Source organism: Tachyglossus aculeatus, chromosome 7 (assembly GCF_015852505.1).
Source record: "Tachyglossus aculeatus isolate mTacAcu1 chromosome 7, mTacAcu1.pri, whole genome shotgun sequence".
NCBI classification, from domain to species: domain Eukaryota; kingdom Metazoa; phylum Chordata; class Mammalia; order Monotremata; family Tachyglossidae; genus Tachyglossus; species Tachyglossus aculeatus.
Window position 1 is genome coordinate 24,340,630 of NC_052072.1, and position 20,290 is coordinate 24,360,919.

General features: G+C 45.1%; 1 protein-coding gene across 3 annotated transcripts in view; it reads right to left on the reverse strand.

Annotated features, from left to right (window-relative positions):
* SRGAP2 (SLIT-ROBO Rho GTPase activating protein 2) overlaps positions 1-20,290 on the reverse strand; it is a 303,664-nt gene that overhangs the window by 57,047 nt on the left and 226,327 nt on the right. For all 3 annotated transcript variants that reach the window (XM_038748678.1, XM_038748679.1, XM_038748680.1), the window contains exons 8-10: positions 17,580-17,804; positions 12,634-12,735; positions 10,638-10,835 (exon numbers count right to left, since the gene is read on the reverse strand). In XM_038748678.1, the coding sequence (XP_038604606.1) occupies positions 10,638-10,835; positions 12,634-12,735; positions 17,580-17,804 (525 nt within the window). The remainder of the gene's footprint in view (positions 1-10,637; positions 10,836-12,633; positions 12,736-17,579; positions 17,805-20,290) is intronic.

The window sequence follows — 20,290 nt, forward strand, 5'->3', positions numbered from 1 at the left end:
CCAGCCCTCATACAGTGAGGGGCAGCTCTGGGGCTAAAGTGCCCTGTTCTATGGCCTGGGTTGTCCAGTGATGGAATGCTTCTCCTCCCTCTGCTGCTATTTTAAGCCAAGCAAGTGAAAAGGTCTCTGGACCCTAATCCATTTAGAGACCTTTTTGCTGCCATGATCTGTTTCCCATTTGCTTTCTCCTCACCTCTTTGGGTCCTTTCCCGATCCATCTACATTAAAATAGAATTCTTTGTTGCCTACAGAACTCCATCTGTGCCGGCTGCCTGGCTCTTCACCTGATGTCAGTCTTCGCTGAGTGATAGGCCAATCACCTCCTGGTGCCTAATTGTGTGACTTTTCACAGCCCTGGGGCCTAAGGGAACCAATGTTTTGGTGTTGACAAGCCTGGGGAGCCAGCTGCTTGTGAAACGCTGACCAAACCCCAGTACCCTCTAATGCCAACCTTCTCCCATGAGAAAAACTGACCACAAAATCTAAACTCAGAAGCCTTACGAGACAAAAAAACAACAACAACAGACTGCCCAGAGCAGGCTGCAAGAATATGGAAAAAGATTGATCGCAATTTCCCAGAGCCTGTTCCTGCCTGGAGTTGTGATTCCGGAAACCTTTTGTTTCATTCATGTTCACAGTTCGCTGGTTAACTCCTGGCTGTCAGTCGGATTCCCATTAAAATAAATATCTGATAACGAGGTATGATGGACTACCTTTTCGGATTCCATTCGAAATTTAAAGGATCATGGTGTCAAGGAATGACCTGCATCCATAATTCTGGCAGGTGGGAAAAGTGGGAAGGGTGTTTTTCCAGGATCGTAAACCAGTTAGTGTGTTAAGTCATTTAGATCCTGCCTCACTGCTTAGTTTGCAGCCACAATATTTATCACTTTTAAAGGACCATAATAATTGCTCATGTCTTCTTTCTGTAAGTGGGAAGGCTGGGCTGAATAATTTCCTTCTTACTACAAGGCTGGATGGAGGTCCTAGATAGAGATGAGTGGGTGCATGCACACACACACACACACACACACACACACACACACACACACACACACACACGTGTACATGCGCCTAGTGGAAAGTGCACAAACCTGGGAGTTATAGGACCTGAGATCTAAGTCCTGGCTCCACCACTTGCCTGCTTTGTGACCTTGGGTAAGTCACTTAACTTCTCTATGCCACCATTACCTCATTGCTCATTGGTAAAATGGGAATTAAGACTGTAAGCCTCAAGTGGGACACGAACTGTTTTCAACCTCATTAGCTTCCACCTCCCCAGTGCTTACTACAGGACCTAGCACACAGTAAGCACTTAAATACCATAAAAACACAGAAGAGACTGAATAAGCAAAGACCATGGAAGGCATGAGAAAAAGGGGTAAGTTTTCCACATGAATTTTGGAGGTCCAGAAAATGGCAAAGGAACTGGACGTTCTGTAGTAGATTCACCTCCCAAAGCTCAAAGACCATAATCAAACCCCTCTGAAATGTCCATAATGAACAATTCCCACTTTCGAAGCTCTTAGCATTTCTCTTTTTCAAAGCACTTCCCCAACATGAACCAATTAATTCTCCTGGACCCCTGGGAATAATTACCACCTGCCTTCCCCATTTTCTCCTTGGAGGAATGACGGCAGGCTAGGAGGAGGCTTTCTTCCAAGGTCATTCAAGGAGTCTCAACCAGATTAAGAATCTAGGCCCTAGAACTGCCCCTGATCCTTCAACCATTCCTTCACCTAGTTTTTCCACCATGGAGCTGTAGTACAGAGATTGCTTCCACAAAGGTGAGGGAGGAGGTAGTATTCTTCCAGCAAGGTACACTGATTAGACCAGCTGAATGTAAAAAGAAAAGCCTACACAAATGGCTTACCACAGCAGCCCACCCACCCCTTCAGAGGCTCACTGCTATGAAAATGGATTAGGAGAAAGTTTTTTTCTCTTAATTTATTTCAAGCAGGTGAGCAGATGACAAATTAGAGGCCCAGGCATAGATTTTTCGGCTTTTCCTGCTGGCAGTCTGCCTTCCCTTAGACTCTTTCCCAGGCTAGGATCCTCACAGTTTAGATCAGTGTCTCTCTCCAGGCTCCACTGGCCTGAACTGCCTCTCTCTGCTGTTCAAGTAAGTCTCCCTCTGCAGTCTACCCTTCTCTGGTTTGGATTATTCACACTTCTTGCCCCCTCCCTTGGCACAGATAATAGAGAGTTTATTGAATTTGCAAATAAGATTACACCCAAGTCTGCTGGAAACCACAAGACCCAAAACAACTAATCGGATGAAAAAAAGCACATTGCTAGTTGTATTTACCAAAACTTTCCCTTGTGCTCTTCAGCCCTTTCCTCGGATGCAAACTCATGCATAACTGCGAACTAAATTACAGCCTTTACTCATTATCCACTTGATGTGATGCGCTGTACTAAATGCTTGGGAAGTAAAGAATAACGAAGTGACAGGTTCCCTGTCTAGAAGAAGTTAATCTAGTCAGGGAGGCAAACATAAAAATATTTACAATCCTGTCAAAATGAGTTGAGCACAGTGTGCATGTGTTTGTGAGTGCATGTACTAAGAAGGGGGTAAATAAGTTTATAAGGGCTTGTGACAATGAAATGCTTTTCAAATTACCATTACCTAAATGATATTAAGTGTTTACTATGTGCAAAGCATCGAACTGAGGATGGGTTAAAGTTAAGGAAATCAGTTAATATGCACAACCTAAATGGGAGAGGACACATTTCATTCATTCATTCAATCGTATTTATTGAGCGCTTACTGTGTGCAGAGCACTTGGGAAGTACAAGTTGGTGACATATAGAGACGGTCCCTACCCAACAACGGGCTCACAGTCTAGAACGGGGAAACAGACAACAAAACAAAACATACGCACAGATGTCAAATAGTCAGAATAAATAGAATTAAAGCTAAAAGCACACCATTAACAAAATAAATAGAATAGTAAATATGTACAAGTAAAAGAGAGTAATAAAACTGTACAGACATATATACAGGTGCTGTGGGGAGGGAAAGGAGATAGGGCGGGGGGGATGGGGAGGAGGAGAGGAAAAAGGGGGCTCAGTCTGGGAAGGCCTCCTGGAGGAGGTGAGCTCTCAGTAGGGCTCTGAAGTGAGGGAGAGAGTTAGCTTGGCGGATGTGCGGAGGGAGGGCATTCCAGGACAGGGGGAGAACGTGGGCTGGGGGTCGACGGTGGGACAGGCGAAAATAAAGCCCAGTGAGGAGGTTAGTGGTGGCAGAGGAACGTAGGGTGCGGGCTGGGCTGCAGAAGGAGAGAAGGGAGGGGAGGTAGGAGGGGGCGAGGTGATGGACAGCCTTGAAACTGAGAGTGAGGAGTTTTTGCTTGATGTGCAGGCATAATTCTTTAACATGAAAGAATGGGAACATAATAACAGAGAAGCAGCGTGGCTCAGTGGAAAGAGCACAGGCTTTGGAGTCAGAGGTCATGGGTTCAAATCCTGGCTCCGCCAATTGTCAGCTGTGTGACTTTGGGCAAGTCACTTAACTTCTCTGGGCCTCAGTTCCCTCATCTGTAAAATGGGGATTAAGATTGTGAGCCCCCCGTGGGACAACCTGATCACCTTGTAACCTCCCCAGTGCTTACAGCAGTGCTTTGCATATAGTAAGCGCTTAATAAATGCCATCATTACTATTATTATTATAATGAAAAACACAGTGAAAAGTTAGAATGTAAGTGACTATAAAAATACCGATGTTGAAGACCCCTTGCAGGTCAAATAAAAATGCCTAACCCTATTCCTTCCAAACCAGAGGGTGTGAACCTCTACATATGGATGCTTAACCTAAATTATCCCAAAGTTAAAGCATGCACAAAGACTGAGGAACTTGTACAGGGCATCTTCAGAGCTCTTCCATTTGGGGATGAAAGGTTAGGAGTGTGTCACTTTTTTATGGTATTTACTAGGGTGTGTGTGTGTGCCTGTGCAGGCACGTGCCCAGCACTCTACCGAGTTCTAGGGTGGTTAAGAGAATCAGGTTGGACACAATGCCTGTCCAGCATAGGGCTCTCAGTTTTAATCCCCATTTACAGATGTGATAACTGAGGCAAGTGAAGTGACTTACCAAAAGTCACACAGCAGACAAGTGGTGGAGATGGGATTAGGACCCAGGTCCTCTGACTCAAAGGCCTGTGCACTTTCCAGGAGGCCATATTTTATTTGTACATATTTATTTTATTTTGTTAATATGTTCTGTCTTGTTGTCTGTCTCCCCCTTCTAGACTGTGAGCCCGCTGTTGGGTAGGGACCATCTCTATATGTTGCCAACTTGTACTTCCCAAGCGTTTAGTACAGTGCTCCGCACACAGTAAGCGCTCAATAAATATGATTGAATGAACGAATGAATATTGCTTCTTCTCTGTGTGCTTTCCCACCACTCAGACATTTTAGGCTTCTCCCTCCTCCCTACCCATTTTGCAGGCAGGCAGCAGCTGTCAGGTGGAATTCATAATCCATCAAACCTGAAACAGCAGTACAATCCATTCCCCATTTGGAGAGCAGGTTGAGACAGCTGGGGTTTCTCAAATGTCTACAAAGGTTTTCCAACTTTTCTAAATTCTATTTTCTTACCTAACCCAGGCTCAGACCCAGTTAGTTGACCGTTTTTCACTTCACATGCCTTAGCCATACCATGATACATTTAAACTAATGCAGCAAATCAACTCAACAGATTTTCCCCATAGGCTATTAGGGCAGATCTCAAGCTCATATAACTTATCTCTGCTTTACAATCACTACCAAAGAGGAACAGAGTCTTGCAAATAGACTTTCATTTGGGGTGAATGTCAATGTATGGAGAGTGGAAGACAATATGGCTTTTATTTACTTTGCAGCTTCCCTCCCTAGGGAGAAGAGAAACGGCTGACAGAAAGCATCTGTGAGGCGGTATATTTGGGACATTTATTTGGGCATTTCTTCACCTAAAAGGGTCAACTTAAATACCAGGTAAGCAGGAAAATTCCCCAAAACTTGACACAATGGCTAATTTTGTACCAGGGTCTCATGTGGACTTTTTCTGGAAATGGAGAATGTTCTGCAGAGGAGAGGAGAGTCCTGAAAGCCCAGTTACCTGCTGAGCCATTCAGTTCACCCATTCCCTCACCTGCTCAAAGCACCATTCCTTCTATTAAAATCAATCAATCATATTTATTGAATACCTACTGTGTATAGAGCACTGTACCAAGTGCTGGGGAGGGTACAGTATAAAAGACTTAACTTGCTACTTCTACATTCTGGCAGACACCTGACATTTATAGTTTGCATTTCCAATATCGAGTTTGGTTAAGCTGGTGTCCCAGGGTAGAGCAAGAGTCAGATGCAAATGAATAGGAACTTTTAGATCCTGTATTACCTTTTGTATTCTCCCAAGTGTCTAGAACAGTGCTCTGCACACCAGAACCCTCAATAAATGCTATTGATTGATTGAGCAAAATTTATGACAGATGACTTGTGGAGAAAAATGGAGCTCTACTGGGATTGAGCTCTCCTCCTCCCCATCCCCCCCACCCTACCTCCTTCCCCTTCCCACAGCACTTGTATATATATTTGTACAGATTTATTACTCTATTTATTTTACTTGTACATATTTACTATTCTATTTATTTTGTTAATGATGTGCATATAGCTTTAATTCTATTTGTTCTGATGACTCTGACACCTGTCTATGTGTTTTGTTTTGTTGTCTGTCTCCCCCTTCTAGACTGTGAGCCCATTGTTGGGTAGGGACCGTCTCTATATGTTGCCGACTTGTACTTCCCAAGCGCTTAGCACAGTGCTCTGCACACAGTAAGCGCTCAATAAATACAATTGAATGAATGAATGAATGAATGATTGCACTGGCTTGACTTTTCCCAATTCCCTAACCGCACGTGCCCCCCCACAACCCCCACCCTCCCGCAATACACATCCCATAAGTACCTTGATGCATACGGGATAAAGACGTGATTGCATAGGTGACACATTAAGGAGGGTAACAGGATGGGGAAATAATTAGGGAAAGTATCATTTCCTGAATGAGATTTTTAATACATATATATATGTATATATACACACACATTTACATAAATATATATATATACACACATAAATATGTATACATATACACACACATGCACAGATATTCATTCATTCATTCATAGTTATTGAGCACTTACTGTGTGCAGAGCACTGTGCTAAGCGCCTGGGAAGTACAAGTTGGCAGCATATAGAGACGGTCCCTACCCAACAATGGGCTCACAGTCTAGAAACGGGCTCACAGTATATATCTAATTTTCCACGTATATACTTATGGGACTGGAAAATTAAGAGGATTAAATGGGATGACTCCTATGAAAGAAGCTGGAAAAGCAAAAAGCAGACACTGTGTTGACCCGTCACCAGGGGTGGGGGGTGGGGGTGTGGTGTGTGTGTGTGTGTGTGTGTGTGTGTGTGTGTGAGCACACACTCACACGTATATGCATATATAAAATGGGTGTATATGCATATATGTATACATACATAAAATGTGTGCATATACATATACACACATACATATACACACAATACGTACACACACACAGTCACCTGATGACAGGTTGACAGTGTCTGTTTTTTGTTTTTCCAGGTTTTTTCAGAGTTAATCCCCTTAATTTCACAGCCCCATTGTTAACCTCTAAAACCCCAATCTGACTACCCATTTAACCTTCAAAGAAGTCGGTCTTAATTTAATGAATTATTTGATACATTCCGGTGCACTTGTCCATGACAATGATACACTCCCTCATAAGCCTATTACCAAACAAGCTGAAACATAAACCGTTCCTGTCAGCCAATGTAATCTGGCCATAATTTAGCATGTATAATAAGCAACATCATTCCCACAAGGGGAAGAAGAAAAGAAGCCTGGCAATGTGCTGTGACAAAGAATGAAAGCGTGGGTGTGGTATTGGAGAAAGCAGGGGCCTATGTTTGAGTTTGGTACACCTGCATTTTTAAAGAGTTTTGTCTTATATGGTAAACGCGATTGTTTCACTAAGAGCCAATTCTAATTCGGGCAAAGATCATCTTAAATACAGTTAAGTATATATTTTCAATTTAATTTCTGGTCTTCTAATGAAAAGGATACCAAACACAGAGCGACATTTCTAAAATACTGTTCCACGCAGGTCTCCCTACTCCTCAAAAGCCTCCAATGGTTCCCTATTCATTTCCGTATGAAGTAGGAGCTCCTCACCAACAGCTCTAAGGCACTCAATCCGATCCCTCCCCTCTACTTATCCTCGCTCCTCTCCCTCTACAACCTGGCCAGCCGTCACACTTCACTCTCTAATACCAACAGACATGCTGAGCTTCCACTCAATCCGATCTCTCCCCTCTACTTATCCTCGCTCCTCTCCCTCTACAACCTGGCGGGCCGTCACACTTCACTCTCTAAATACCAGCAGACATGCTGAGCTTCCTTTCTCGAGCCACGCACTGACCTTGCTTGTTCATGCCCTCCCTCCAGCCTGGAGCTCCTTCCGCCTTCACACCCAGCAGACAATTTCTCTCTCCATCTGCAAGGCCCTTTTGAAATATGACCTCATCCAATATGACCTCATCCAATCAATCAATTGTATTTATTGGGAGTTTACTGTGAGCAGAGCACTGAACTAAGCACTTGGGAGAGTACAATATAGCAATAAACAGACACATTCCCCTGCTCACAGTGAGTTTACAGTCCAGAGGGGGAGACATATTAATGTAAATTACAGGAAGCCAAGCCTTCCCTAATCGATATCTCCCACCCTATTGTGTCACAGTACAATTGAGTATTTACCTCCTATGCATTAAGGTTCTCCCAATCCCCAACCCTCTCAGCACTTATGTACATATCTTCACGTTCATTTGCTTCCACTATGTGTAATTTTAATGCCTGTCTCCCCCATTAGATTATAAACTCCTTGAGGACATGTCCATTCACTTTACAGTACTCTTCCAATTCTTAGTACAGTGCACTGCACAGAGTAAGTACTCAATAGCACTTGGGAAAAAATGTTGAAAGCATTTTGAAATATCTTAAAATCAGTCAGATAGGATTAATTCTATGCATAACAAAGTGGTCTGTCCTATTCCTTAAAATCTTCAAAGAAAGAGATGCTAAAATCTGGTTTCTGTTAATCCTTTGAGTCAGGAGTGCTTCTTAATACCTAATCTAGATCCCTCCTGCAGCAGCCTAAGCCCCTCTTTCATTCATTTAATCATATTTATTGAGCGCTTACTGTGTGCAGAGCGCTGTACTAAGCGCTTGGGAAGTACAAGTTGGCAACATATAGAGACGGTCCCTACCCAACAATGGGCTCACACTCTTTTGGTATCATTTTCTAAAGAGAAGCTGTGATATATATATATATATATATATACACATATATATAGGCATTTATTAAGCACTTACTACGTGCAAAGCACTGTTCTAAGTGCTGGGGAGGTTACAAGGAGATCAGGTTGTCCCACGGTGGGCTCACAGTCTTAATACCCATTTTACAGATGAGGTAACTGAGGGCCAGAGAAGTGAAGTGACTTGCCCAAAGTCACACAGCTAAAAATTGGCGGAGCCGGGATTTGAACCCCTGACCTCTGACTCCAAAGCCTGGGCTCTTTCCACTGAGCCACGTGATATATCCCTGTGTGCTTAGAGAACGCTAATAGATCAGTTTCCTTGGCCCTCCGGTCTTTAGGATAAAAAAGAATCCTCAGAGAGTTAGGATTTGCCTAATTTAAACAGTTTTTTTTTAAATTATCTGGTCATTAGTTGTTAATGGGGAATGGGCAGTGTTCAAAGGAATATTAAGCAGAAATTATTCAAGTTGGAGAAGAAATTCTATTTTCAATGCACTGCCTGTGTTTCTCAACTGAAAAACGAGTTAATTCCTTTCATTCAGTATGCATATTCAATGGCCATTTTTCAACTCACATCTGCTAACTTAATTTCTCTTTTCTCAGTTGTAGGAAAATTAAGAAGCACATTTTGGTCCAAAGCAATAAATTTTAGTTAGCAAACCCAAAATAACCTAATTGTTAAAAAGCAATATCAATAGCATGTGGGCTAGAAACATGTCAAGAGATACACTGCCAGTGGATATGCACACTGTTTTTTAAACGCAGTGTGACCCAATGAAAAGAACACAGGACTGGGAGTCACAGGACCTGGGTTCCAATCCAGCTCTGCCAATTGGCTGCTTTGTGACTTTAGGCGAATCACTTCACTTTTCTCTGCTTCAGTTTCCTCATCTGTAAAGTGGGGATTCACTAACCATTCTCCCTCTCATCACAGTTTGAGCCTGATGAGGGACAGCGACTACGTGTGACCTAATTAACTTTTATCTACCCCTTCGCTAAGGACAGTGCTTGACGTATAGTAAGTGCTTACCAAATATCATAACTATTACTATTATTTAAAAATGAGGCATTGGGGCTCTGGAGAAACTTGGAAAGTAGATGATATTAAAAGAAGATAATTTTAGCACAATAGAACTTCATCAATTTTGGCATATGGTATCTCAAAACTGCAGTCTGAGGGACTGATGCTAGGAACAAGTAGAAAGTTCTTGAAAGTTTAGGTAATTATACATGGAAAATGGGGACATACGAATGTTGAAGACTCCCTTTCTTAAAAACAGGACAGGGTCTCATTTGCCTAAGATATTTGACATTTGCTACTTATTCGGGCTCACATGGGTCTCTCTCAGTCCCACAGCCTTTATGTACATATTCGTAATTTATTTATTCATATTAATATCTCTCTCCCCTCTAGACTGTAAGCTCTCTGTGGGTTGAAAGCTCATGTCAACCAACTCTGTTATATTGTACTCTCCCAAGTGCTTAGTACATGCTCTGCACACAGTAAGCACTCAATAAATATGATCAATTGATTGATTTAGGACGAATGGATGGGATGAATTCTCAGGTCTTTACCATCTCCCTCTAATTTCTTATGAAGCCGGGTCAATAGCTTTAAAATTCAAATCTTTTGGCCTTCTACCTGCTTCTTTAAAAATGAGCTTTGATGCTTGACATTCTCCTCTTGTTTGACTCCACATTTAAAGCTGGGCAGTGTTAATTACTGTAATTACAAACAGGGTCCTTTGAACTGTTTGCTCTGACATACAGGGGTCTTCCAAACAATTCCTCCCCCTCCATCCATACTCCTTTGAAAACAGTATGAAGACGAAAATGAGCCAAAAATGAACCAAAAACACAAATTAAAAGCCCTCTGAGGAAAACAGCATGGCCCAGTGAATAGAGCACAGGGCTAGGAGTCCGAGGACCTAAATTCTAATCCCGGCTTCATTCATTTCTTTCGATCATATTTATTGAGAGCTTCCTGTTTGCAAAGCACTGTACTACGCTTCACCACTGTATGACCTTGGGCAAATCACTTTCTGTGTCTCAGTTCCCTCACCTGTAAAATGGGGATTAAGACTGCGAGCCCCATTTGGAACAGTTATCTTGTATTTGCCTCAGAGTGTAGTACAGTGCCTGGCAAGTAATAAATGATTAACTAACACCATTAAAAAAATTATCCTATTATCCTGGGGCAGGAGCCTCAGCCCTCCAGATGTTCACATTATCTCCCAGGAGAATATTCTTACCGTAAAGTAGAACTGCTCTGTTTCCTGCTGGTTGGCCCTTCTCTTGGCAATGCTTGGCTTACTCATGAAGGTTTCTGATACAGTGGACTTGACAGACTCCATGGAATTGCTGTACTGAAAGCAGTCTGAGACATCGAAGTCCTCAATCGTCACAATGTCTTGGATGGTCTGTAGGGTGGCCTCCATTGTTTTCTTCACCTGTCCCGCGGAAGAAAGGAGAGAGGCTGGGATGAAATCAACAGGGTTCAAAGCAACAGGTTATCAGTGAGATGGGAGGGGAAAAAGTGAAAAGGGAGGGGAGATACTTCCAAGGTTTCCTTCCCGGATGATATTGCTGGAGCCCTGGTATCACCCTTGATGGTTAGTGGAACGCTCACCCAAACCAAGGCCCCTTAACCAATTTCCTCAGCATGGCTGGGTACGCTAATCCAGAGGTCAAAGAAAGAGAATGAAAGAAATCTGGGCAAAGGGAGATATGTTTCCCTATACTCAGATGACCAATAGTTAAAATGGAGTATTACTTCTATCTCTTTAGCTAATGGAAAGAGAAGCATTCTGGTAGAGAGGGGATACCTAGCCTCCACCTGGACTTTCACTCTGCTGTGAAAACTTAAGACATTTCATTTCTGTTTTACCCATCTGTAAAATAAGGAGAATCATCCTGGGTTTCCTGCCCATCCTCCTGGGACATTGCAACAACAAATGAAATGAAAGTTGGGAAACAATCTGAGTTCAGAAAAAAAACTAAGAATCACTACACCAAAGCCATTTATTTCTTCAAAGAAGTCATGGCATGCCAGGGACATACGGATTTGAAGAGCCAAAGCCCAATGCTTGTATTTGTTTGAAAATACTGAAGAAAGCCAGGACAAGGGGGTGGTTTCAGAAACCCAATATTGCCTGTCCAGCTGCCAAGTGCCACTTAGATGAAACGTGAAGGGAAAAGGGCCATTTGGTAAAGAATAGAGATCAGCCTTTGGCTATGTAAGAGCAGCTTCCTGCAGTTCAAGGGCAGGATGTAGAACTGAAGGAAAGGGGACCCTCTATTTGGTGAAAATATTTCTACAGCGAGAAGGACCATTTACAGCTTGGAAGGCTCCTGGCCTCACTGTCCAGCATCCTCTATCCCGTTTCCTTCACCTCCCCCTCCGCAGGATGGCATAAACTGGATGGCAAAGATATGACCCTTGCATTTGGATTTGCTCACTCTATTCACCCCTCCCTAAACCCCTCAGCACTTTCATATGCATCTGTAATGTATTTATTAATATTAATATCTGTCTCCCCGTCTAGACTGTAAGCTCCTTGTGGCAGGAAACACGTCTACCAATTCTGCTCTCCTGTACGCTCCCAAGCTCTTAAACACAGTACATACAATAAGTGCTTGGCATAGTGGATAGAGCCCGGGCTTGGAGTCAGAAGGACTTGGATCTAATCCTAGCTCTGCCACATGTCTTCTGTGTGACCTTAGGCAAGCCACATAACTCCTCTGGGCCTCAGTTACCTCATCTGGAAAATGGGGAATAAGAGTGTGAGCCCCTTATGGGGACATGGACTGTGTCCAACCTGATTAACTTGCATCTACCCCATTGCTTAGAACAGTGGTTGGTACATAGTAAGCGCTTCAGAAGTACATGGCGTAATGGATAGAGCAAGGGACTGGGAGTTGGAAGGTCATGGGCTCTAATCCTGGCTCCGCCATTTATCTGCTGTGTGGCCTTGGGCAAGTCACTTGAATTTTCTGTGTCTCAGTTCCCTCATCTGTAAAATGGGGATTAAGACTGAGCCAACCCAATTTGCTTGCATCCACTCCAATGCTTAATACAGTTCCTGGCACAGAGTAAGCACTTAACAAATACCACAATTATCAAGTACAATTATTTTTATTATTGTTAATAAAAACAACTGATTGGTTGTGGGCCGAGAGGAAAGTCTAGGCTGAAAACAAGGGCCACATATTCCCCAAGGGACTCGGTGAGGGCAAACCCAAACTCACCTCTTCATTCTCAATCTTCAGAGTGGATAAGCGAGACTGTAGCTGTTGGCACCTCTGAACTAGTTCACTCTGAACCGGCTGCTGGGCGCAGAGCTGGGATGCCTGCCAAGAGGAAGTAATACCACATTAGGAAGTGCCAGGGCTCAAGGATGTCTTGGGCTGGGCAGTCCCCATTGACACCAATGACACCACCTTCTGATTGCGATCAGGCCCACAGCTGGATCCGGTTTAAAAAAAAAATCTCTCCTAGTCAGAGGAAGGGCGGGGGAGGTAAGGCGAGGCCGGAGACGGAGAAGTTGGAGAAGGGAAGGGGGAGAAGGGAACAGTTAAAGGAAGGGGTGGAGGAGATGAAATGAAGCCATTGGCTTTACCCCTACAGTTTTACGGGCTGCCACCCTATCCCTTAGGAGCCAGCTGAGGACCTAACTGGGAGCTAAGCTGGAGACGTGACTTTATGCCCAGCCCAGAAGTGAGTGAAGTCTCTTCTTGCCCCATCAGGCTCTGAGATCCAGCAGGGGCTTAATCAGGGTGATCTTGGAGCCTATCTCCCTCAGACCAGTCAAGGCAGCCTGGTGGGTGGTCCTGGGTGAGAAACACATTTGGAAAAGGCTGGTTTCTCCAGTCTGAGTCTGTACTTTGCCCTCCCTGCCCTAAGCATGTACATGTCTCATTTTTCTCCCAAGTTCTGTTCCCTTCCCCTCGAGAGGGATCCCAGAATCAGAATTAAAGTAGGCTCTCTCTGGCAAGGAGAAACCCTAAATTCTTATGAGCCTCAGAATTTCATTTACCTGGAGGCAGGCACCTACTGCTAAGGAGACTTCCTTCCTCCCAAGCCTCCCTCAGAAAAGATAACTTGGTAAACAACTCAGCAACCAACTGCAGGGAAACTTTAGCCTGCCTTCTTCCTTCCTTTCCTGTCAGCTGTCCCAAGCTTCAAAGTTTTCCTGTAGAGGACTTGAGTGGCCACCTATTCTCCTATATTATTCTCTCTAGCTCATTTACTTCACTCAGAGTGAAAGTGAAAGAGAAGTGCCCCAAGAGGTTTATTTGCTTTGAGGCTGACTCACTGCATTCAAGGGCTCGGAACACTAAAATAGAATGGATCTGGAGGGCTCCTTTAAGAACTTGATAGTCACCCCACCCTAAGCCCCACAGCACTTCTGAACAGATCCATAATTAATTTTAATGTCTGTCAACCCCTCTAGACTGCAAGCTTCTTGTGGGAAGGGAACGAGCTTGCCAACTCTGTTTATTCTCCCTCGCACTTTGTACACTGCTTAATAGATACCATTGATTTTTTTTAATGGTATTTGTTACTATGTGCCAGGCACAGATACTAAGTGCTGCGGTAGATACAAACTAATTAAGTTGAACACAGTCCACGTCCCACATGGGGCTCACAGTCTTAATCCCTATTTTACTGATGAGGTAATTGAGGCACAGAAAAGGTAAGTGACTTGCCCAAGGTCACACAGCAGACAAGTGGTAGAGATAGATTAGAACCCAGGCCATGCCGCTTCTCTGACTGATTGATTGGGGCTCCAAGAATTGCCCAACGCAGCACAGATAGGGGTTGGCTCCCAGAGAGCACAGCTTTTCCCACCTTTCCTAACTAGTGGGACACGCTGGAGAACATGCTCGATTCTGGCTTAGGAGACTATGAGACTCTTGGGGTCCTGGGCCCAAGTGCTTAGTTCATTGCTCTGCACAAAGGGCTCAATAAATACCACTGACCGACAGGGACCACATCAATGTACTCCTCTCCCAGCACTCAGTACAGTGCTTTACACCTGGCAGGAGCTGAATGAATACTATTACTACTACTACTCTTCAGGCAGAGATGAATCAACCTTTGTAAAGCTATCCAAACACAATTAGCATTAAGGGCTCCATTGGCTGCCTCCTGAAGCACAGAAAGATGCAACCCTAGCTCAAAGTTTCACAAGCCTGGGAGGAAAACCAGAGAAGGCCATTTAGCCCTTTTAGACTGTGAGCCCACTGTTGGGTAGGAACTGTCTCTATATGTTGCCAACTTGTACTTCCCAAGTGCTTAGTACAGTGCTCTGCACACAGTAAGCGCTCAATAAATACGATTGATGATGATTTAGCCAGAAGAGCTGGAAGCAAGGAACTGCGAAGCAGGATGGCATAGTGGATAGAGCATGGGCCCGGGAATCAGAAGGTCATGGGTCCTAATCCCGGTTCCACCACTTCTCTGCTGTGTGACCTTGGGCAAATCACTTCACTTCTCTGTGCCCCAGTTACCTCATCTGTAAAATGGGGATTGAGACTGTGAGCCCCATGTGGGACAAAGACTGTCCAACGCTATTTGCCTGTATCCACTCCAGGCCTTAGAACAGTGCCCGGTACATAGTGAGCGCTTAACTAATACCATAATTACTATTAGTCCCTGGGACAATCACCTTGCCATTGTGCTCCTAGGTGTCTTCTTTCTGCCCTGCTGTTGGAAGTCTTCTCGACAACCCTGGCTTCCTCACTTCCTGAGCAAAGAGTGGGAGTGGTTGAATACACATGGGCCAGCCTGAGGTCAGAAGAAGCAGACCTACTTTCCACAGAGGAGGGACTGGCCTTGATCTTTCCCTTGATCCTCTTGGATGCTCAGCCGGCAATCTTGCCCATCGGCTTGACCTCCTCCCCAGGCAGGAAGCCAACTGGAGTTGGCTCTCAGATCTGAAGAGGGGTGAGCTCACTCCTGCTCCTGGAGGAACAGGCACAATGGAGAAAGCTGGATGGCCAAATCAGCCCCGGCCAAATCCTTTGGCTGCCTTATGTCACTGGTCAGGCATCTGAAGCCTCAAGAGCCACTGGGGGTGTGGAGATCAGAGCCAAGCGCCTCCTAAAAGCACATTTGAAATCGGCTGATGTCTGATACTCGTTCCTGGAATCCTGCGACCTCAGGCCGCCATTCGGGGCCTGAGTCAGTCGGGCCTAGCTTTGTCGCCCAACGCTGCGGGATCTTGGCACCCAGGTGCCCCTTTTTAGACTGGGACCCCCTGGAGAGCTGGGGCCCTGTCTAATGCTCACCTGTGTATTCTTTCCAAGTGCTATTAAGCGGCACCAGTAAACGTATAATATTGTCATCACCCCTCCTACCACTGGGGAAACAGGGTGGCTTAGTGGAAAGAGCACGGGTTTGGGAGACAGAGGACCTAATCCCGGTGCTGCCAACTGTCTGCTCTGTGACTTCGGGCAAGTCACGTACCTTCTCTGGATCTCAGTTACCTCATCTGTAAAATGGGGATTAAAACTGTGAGCCTTATAGGGGACAGGGACGGTGACCAACCTGATGATCTTGAATTACCCGGTGCTTAGTACAGTGCCTGGCACATAGTAAGAACTTAACAACTACTATTTTTTTTAACTATCACATGCACAGACCCCCATCTGGTTGTGTCGTTGGCATCAGTAAGTGCATAATACTATCGTTACCCCTACTATGATAGGCCAGGGCAAACAACTATCGCTCTGGGAAGGAGGCTTGTGGTTCCTTTCCAGTACTTCCCCCCAGTAGGGAGGACCAGGGAGGGCTTGTCTGGAAGCCCCTTTCAGCTTCTTTTCATTCCCCTTCAGTGACATGGGCTAGATTGGATGCTGGCACCTACTCGATGGTGGCACCTTTTCCCCCAGGCAGCGGCCCAGTGCATTCTAGGGTGTAACTTGAGGCAAGGGGTGGCCACAGAGAGCTTGCTTGAAAAAAAAAAAATTCCCCCCGATGGCTGAGGATGAAAGAGGAAGGAAACCAACAAGCAAAGGGAACCTGTTCCTTTAAGAAGCAATGGCCCTGCTGATGCATGCTTTGGCAGCAGACTTACTATCAGGGTGCGTGCTAATGTACTCCAGCTGGGCTCCAGGTCACGGGGAGTGAAGTGCATGATTGGGAGTGGGATGGAGAGCCCGGCATCTGGAATCCTCTCTCCAGAGAGGAGGAGCCGGTTGGCTCGGAAGGTTGGCGGCTCGACACTAGAAAAGGCAGCATGGTGGCTGGGACGGTTCCCTAACAGCACAAATGATTTTCTAACAGGAGCCCTGACCTGGGGCAGTGGGAAACCTGAGAGGACTAGAAGGTGGGGACATGGCCAGTTAACATGGCCAGGAGCTTGACCAGCGACAGAGAAGGCTCTGGGGCTCTTCTAATTCTCACACCCACCCCCAACATCTGACTCCATCGGAGGTCACACAGCTTGGCTTCTCTGAATCAACCACCCGCCTCCAATAGCTCATTATCTGTGGAGGTGGAAGCAAGCTCTAAATCATTCTGTTTTCCTGAAGAAGCAAGAACAAAGCCTGGTCTTTAAGACCTTTCCAAGATAGGGCTATCTTACCTCCTACGGTGGCCTGGTGACCCTAGTGGAACTCTTGCCATAAACAACAAAATTCCTCCTAAACAGCATGGTCTAGTGGACAGAGCATGGGCCTAAAAGTCAGAAGGCCCTGGGTCCTAATCCCGGCTCCTCCACTTGTCTGCTGTTTGACCTTGGGCAAATCACTTAAGTGTGGCTCAGTGGAAAGAACCCGGGCTTTGGAGTCAGAGGTCATGGGTTCAAATCCCGGCTCCACCAATTGTCAGCTGTGTGACTTTGGGCAAGTCACTTCACTTTCTCTGGGCCTGTTACCTCATCTGTAAAATGGGGATTAAGACTGTAAGCCCCTCTGTGGGACAACCTGATCACCCTGTAACCTCCCCAGTGCTCAGACCAGTGCTTTGCACATAGTAAGCACTAAATAAACACCATCATTATTATTCTCTGTGCCTCAGTTACCTCCTTTGTAAAATTAAGACTGTGACCCGCATGTGGGACAAGGACTGTGTCCAAGGTCATTAATTTTAACTTATTTAATATCTATACCAGTGCTTAATACAATGCCTGGCGCATAGTAAGCGCTTAAATATGATTTTAAAAAAGGGGAGGAGGCAGGGAACTTACCATATCTCCCATATGGGGCTGGAACTCAAACTTCATAGGTGGGCAAAAGACATTGTTGTACATCTCCATGAGGCGCTGCTTATCGCTGTTGGCATCCAGGTTCTCCACAGCATTTTCAATGGCATCCAAGCCCTCGTGTTTGGACTGTTCCAGGTTGAGCTCAGCTGATAAGAAGGTCCGCAGAGCCCGGTTCAGGCTGGCATGGTAGCCCAGGTCACAGCATTGCTGGGGGGGACAGGCGGACAAAAGAATGGGGGATGTAAGCACCTCAGGTAGCGGGACAACACTTTCTGGACCCTGCTGTTGGGGGGCTCAAGCACGGGCTTCAGGAAGAGGAGGGAGGGCAGCACCTTGGGTCCCATGTCTGGAACAGGGGAGGGACTGAATTAGGGGGGATTGTGAATTTACAGTTGGAAACTGCTCCCTTCTTTGTCCAGTGGAGCTACTTCCCAAGTCCTTAAGGTCAGAAAAACACCATGGGTACCACTCACTTCAATGAAAAAAAATCTTATAGCATTAGAAGTCATTCAAAAATCAGCTTTCCTCAAAAAATGATTCTTTCCTCCTTTTCCCCTTTGCTTCTCCCTCCCCACCCTTATCTCTCTTCACATCTCACAACATAAGATGACACACATTACACAAATGCGTGTAATGTGCATGGTACAGGGGCTAGCAATACCACAGGAACACCAAGGTAGGACTGCCAGAGCCAAGCAAGAGTTAATGGTTCACTTCTCCAAGGTAGCATCAGTAGAACCTTATCCTAGTACTAATATCTAATTGTGGTATTGACAGATACCACAATTATAATTATTATTCGCTTCTCTAATGCCAACCTGCTCACTGTTCCTCAATTTCATCAATCTCGCCACCAACTCCTTGCCCACATCCTCCCTCTCCACTTGTATACGACAGGGCACCGCACCACCTACCTTCAAAGACTTATTAAAATCACACCTCCTCCAAGAGGCCTTCCCCGTCTAATCCCTCATTTCTCCTACTCCCGGTCCCCTCTGCGTCACCCCTGTACTTGGTTCTGCACCCTTTAAGTATTTGATATTCACCCTGTCCTCAGCCCCAAAGCACTTATGTACATAATCATAATTTGTTTTAATGTCCGTCTCCCACTCTAGGCTGTGAGCTCCTTGTGGACAAAGAATGTGTCTATCAATTCTGTTGAATTCTCCCAAGCTCTTAGTACTGTGCTCGGCACACAGCGGTTAATAAATACCACTGATTCACTATTACAATCCTACCACATTCATGGACCACCTTCTTTCTGGGAGTTGTGTTAGGGATGAAATATTCTGTAAGAAAATTCCAAAGGAAGTGAGGGACCATCTATTTGGCTAGTAGAGATCGCATGACCTCTCCTCCTCCCATCACCATTCCTGCATTTTGAGCAGCAACATCTGACAAAAATAATATACGGTACCACATTTCCTCCCCTGCATTCCTCTATTGAATTTTACAAGATTCCACTTTTTTTTTTTTAAAGGGGGCACCTGCTCGTATTTGTTAAGCACATACAATACGCTAAGGCACTGTACTAGCACTGAGGTAGACACAAGATAATCAGGTTGGACACAATCCTTGTTCCACATGGGGCTCTCAGTCAAACTCCATTCTGTAGATGGGGTAACTGAGGCACAGAGAAGTTAAGGGACTTGCCCAAGGTCACACAGCACAGAGGTGGCAGAGCTGGGATTAGTACAGTGTTTAGCATAATCCTCTGCACACAGTAAGGGCTCAATAAGTATGACAATGAATAAACAGGATTAGAACCAAGATCCTCTTCCAGGATTGTGTTCTTTCCACTAAGCCACACAGCTTCACTGTTATTCAATGCACTGTGCCCTGGGTCCAGCGCCAATGGGCTATGGCAGGTGCCAGGCTGTGGCAAAGGACCAGCAGTTGACAGCTTAATTGGAGGTAGCACACAAAAGGATGAGAAATTCAATGGGGTGGGAAGAACAAAGAGTCCTAACAAAGGCAACCTGATTGAGAATTTGCACAGGCAATATGTATTTCCTCTCTGGGGAGGCTACTCGGCCTGGGGCACTACTGCCCAAGAGAAGGAATAATAATAATGATTGTATTTGTTAAGCTCTTACTACACGTCAAACACTGTTCTAAGCACTGGGTAGATACAAGCTAATCAGATTGAACACAGTCTTTGTCCTACATGAAGCTCACAGTCTTAATCCCCACTTTAAAGATAACTGGTATCTAGTTGTTTTGTTTTCTGTCTCAATCAATTAATCAATCAATCGTATTTATTGAGCGCTTACTATGTGCAGAGCACTGTACTAAGTGCTTGGGAAGTACAAATTGGCATCACATAGAGACAGTCCCTACACAACAGTGGGCTCACAGTCTAAAAGGGGGAGACGGAGAACAGAACCAAACATACCAACAAAATAAAATAAGTAGGATAGAAATGTACAAGTAAAATAAATAAATAAATAGAGTAATAAATATGTACAACCATATATACATATATACAGGTGCTGTGGGGAAGGGAAGGAGGTAAGATGGGGGATGGAGAGGGGGACGAGGGGGAGAGGAAAGAAGGGGCTCAGTCTGGGAAGGCCTCCTGGAGGAGGTGAGCTCTCAGCAGGGCCTTGAAGGGAGGAAGAGAGCTAGCTTGGCGGATGGGCAGAGGGAGGGCATTCCAGGCCCGGGGGATGACGTGGGCCGGGGGTCGATGG